This window comes from Lycium ferocissimum, chromosome 7, assembly GCF_029784015.1.
Source record: "Lycium ferocissimum isolate CSIRO_LF1 chromosome 7, AGI_CSIRO_Lferr_CH_V1, whole genome shotgun sequence".
Classification (NCBI taxonomy): Eukaryota; Viridiplantae; Streptophyta; class Magnoliopsida; order Solanales; family Solanaceae; genus Lycium; species Lycium ferocissimum.
In genome coordinates this window covers 65,444,407-65,445,871 of record NC_081348.1, presented here as the reverse complement: position 1 = coordinate 65,445,871, position 1,465 = coordinate 65,444,407, and the positions used below count along the sequence as shown (strand labels likewise).

Sequence of the window (1,465 nt, the reverse complement as noted above, 5' to 3'; positions counted from 1 at the left end):
TGAGTAATAAATCTTGACAATTCAGCACCACATAAAAAAACCTTAACCATATTTGTTACATTTTCTTTGATGATTTCCCAACAACATTGATAAAAAAAACTCTAGTGAAACCATCTGGTCCCCTTACACTCTCCTCATTCAAACTGAATACCACTCTTCTCACTTCTTCTTCAGTTGGCATTTCCCCTATAAAACTATTCTTTACTTCTGTGACCAACTATGTAACATGATCCAGAATTTCAAAATCAGTAGGGTCCTTCTCTATGGTAAATTGATCTCTGTAGAACCTGATAGCCTCTTCAGATATTTCTTCCTTTGGTTCCATCCATGTACCATTATTATCATGTATTCTCTTCAACTGTAGACTTTTCCTTCTTCCTTGGACATAAGCATGAAAAAACCTAGTATTTCTGTCCCCATCTTGAAACCACTGCATTCCTGCCTTTTGTTTCCAGAACTCTTCTTCCAAATGCAAATATCTGTTCAAATCAGCTTGAACCTGTGCAAACTCTCTCTATCTGATGGTGTAGGTTGGAGTTCAAATTGAATTTCATGAACTTTAACCACATCCTCCAAACTCTCTATTTCCTGAAAAATATTCCCAAAAGTGCTTGTACTCCATTGAGTCAAAGCAGCTTTCACCTTTTTCAGTATATGGTGAAAAATAGTAAAGGGATTAGCCATAAAATCTGCTTCCAAATGTGTCTTCACTATATCAAAAAAGGACTCATATTCAGCTCAGAAATTGAGAAATTTAAAAGGTTTCTTGAAGATTTCAATTTCCCCTTAATATGATATCAATAATGGAGCATCGTTAGATCCATTCCTGATTAAGTGTGAAATCTCCAGACCAGGATATTTATCTTGCAAGGCCTGATTCCCCAAACACTTGCCTAGCCTCTTAAATATACAATCATATCCAGTTTGACCATTCCACCATGTGAATTTACTTCCTATAAAACCCAAATCCACTACTCCACAGTTTTGGATGCAGCCTTTGAAGTCCTGGACTTCATTCATAGTGACTGGTAATCCTCCAAATTTTTCCTATTCTGAAGTAATGATATTAAAATTTCCACCTATCCTCCAAGGACAAGTTAAAGTTGAGGCCAAATCTTCTAATGATTCCCATAAATCTAACCTTTCAGCCTGAGTACATTTAGCATAGATCAAAGAAATCACCATTTCATCTTGACTTCCTTGAATTCTTAGTTTGAGAGTTAATTGTTGTGGATGATCCACCATTGTAATCACTTCAAACACGTCATCAATAAAAGCCTAGATCTTTCCAGAACTGTTGACTAGAGCATTTTGTACTCCTAGTCTCCTTCTATATATCTCAAGTTTGTTTGCATCCTGAAATGGTTCTAATAAACCGATGACTCCAAAATGATATTTTTGATGCATCTTAATCAACCTTGTGAATGATTCCATTGTGTTAACTGATCTAATATTTCATATGATA

At 35.4% G+C, this 1,465-nt stretch overlaps 1 protein-coding gene across 1 annotated transcript; it reads right to left on the bottom strand.

The window, feature by feature from the left end:
- Positions 1–217: 217 nt before the first annotated feature.
- LOC132062436 (uncharacterized) lies at positions 218–1,020 on the bottom strand. The gene is made up of 3 exons (XM_059455011.1): positions 852–1,020; positions 510–710; positions 218–462 (listed from the first exon to the last, which is right to left on the bottom strand). The coding sequence occupies exons 1-3, from the start codon at positions 1,018–1,020 to the stop codon at positions 218–220; spliced, it is 615 nt and encodes a 204-aa protein (XP_059310994.1).
- Positions 1,021–1,465: the final 445 nt, after the last annotated feature.

Coding starts and splice junctions, on each gene's coding strand:
- LOC132062436 (XM_059455011.1), bottom strand. CDS start 1,020: ATGAATGAAGTCCAGGACTTCAAAGGCTGCATCCAAAACTGTGGAGTA. Junction 711..851: donor CTTGCAAGATAAATATCCTG/GTCTGGAGATTT, acceptor TTTTTGATATAG/TGAAGACACATTTGGAAGCA. Junction 463..509: donor TACACCATCAGATAGAGAGA/GTTTGCACAGGT, acceptor TGCATTTGGAAG/AAGAGTTCTGGAAACAAAAG.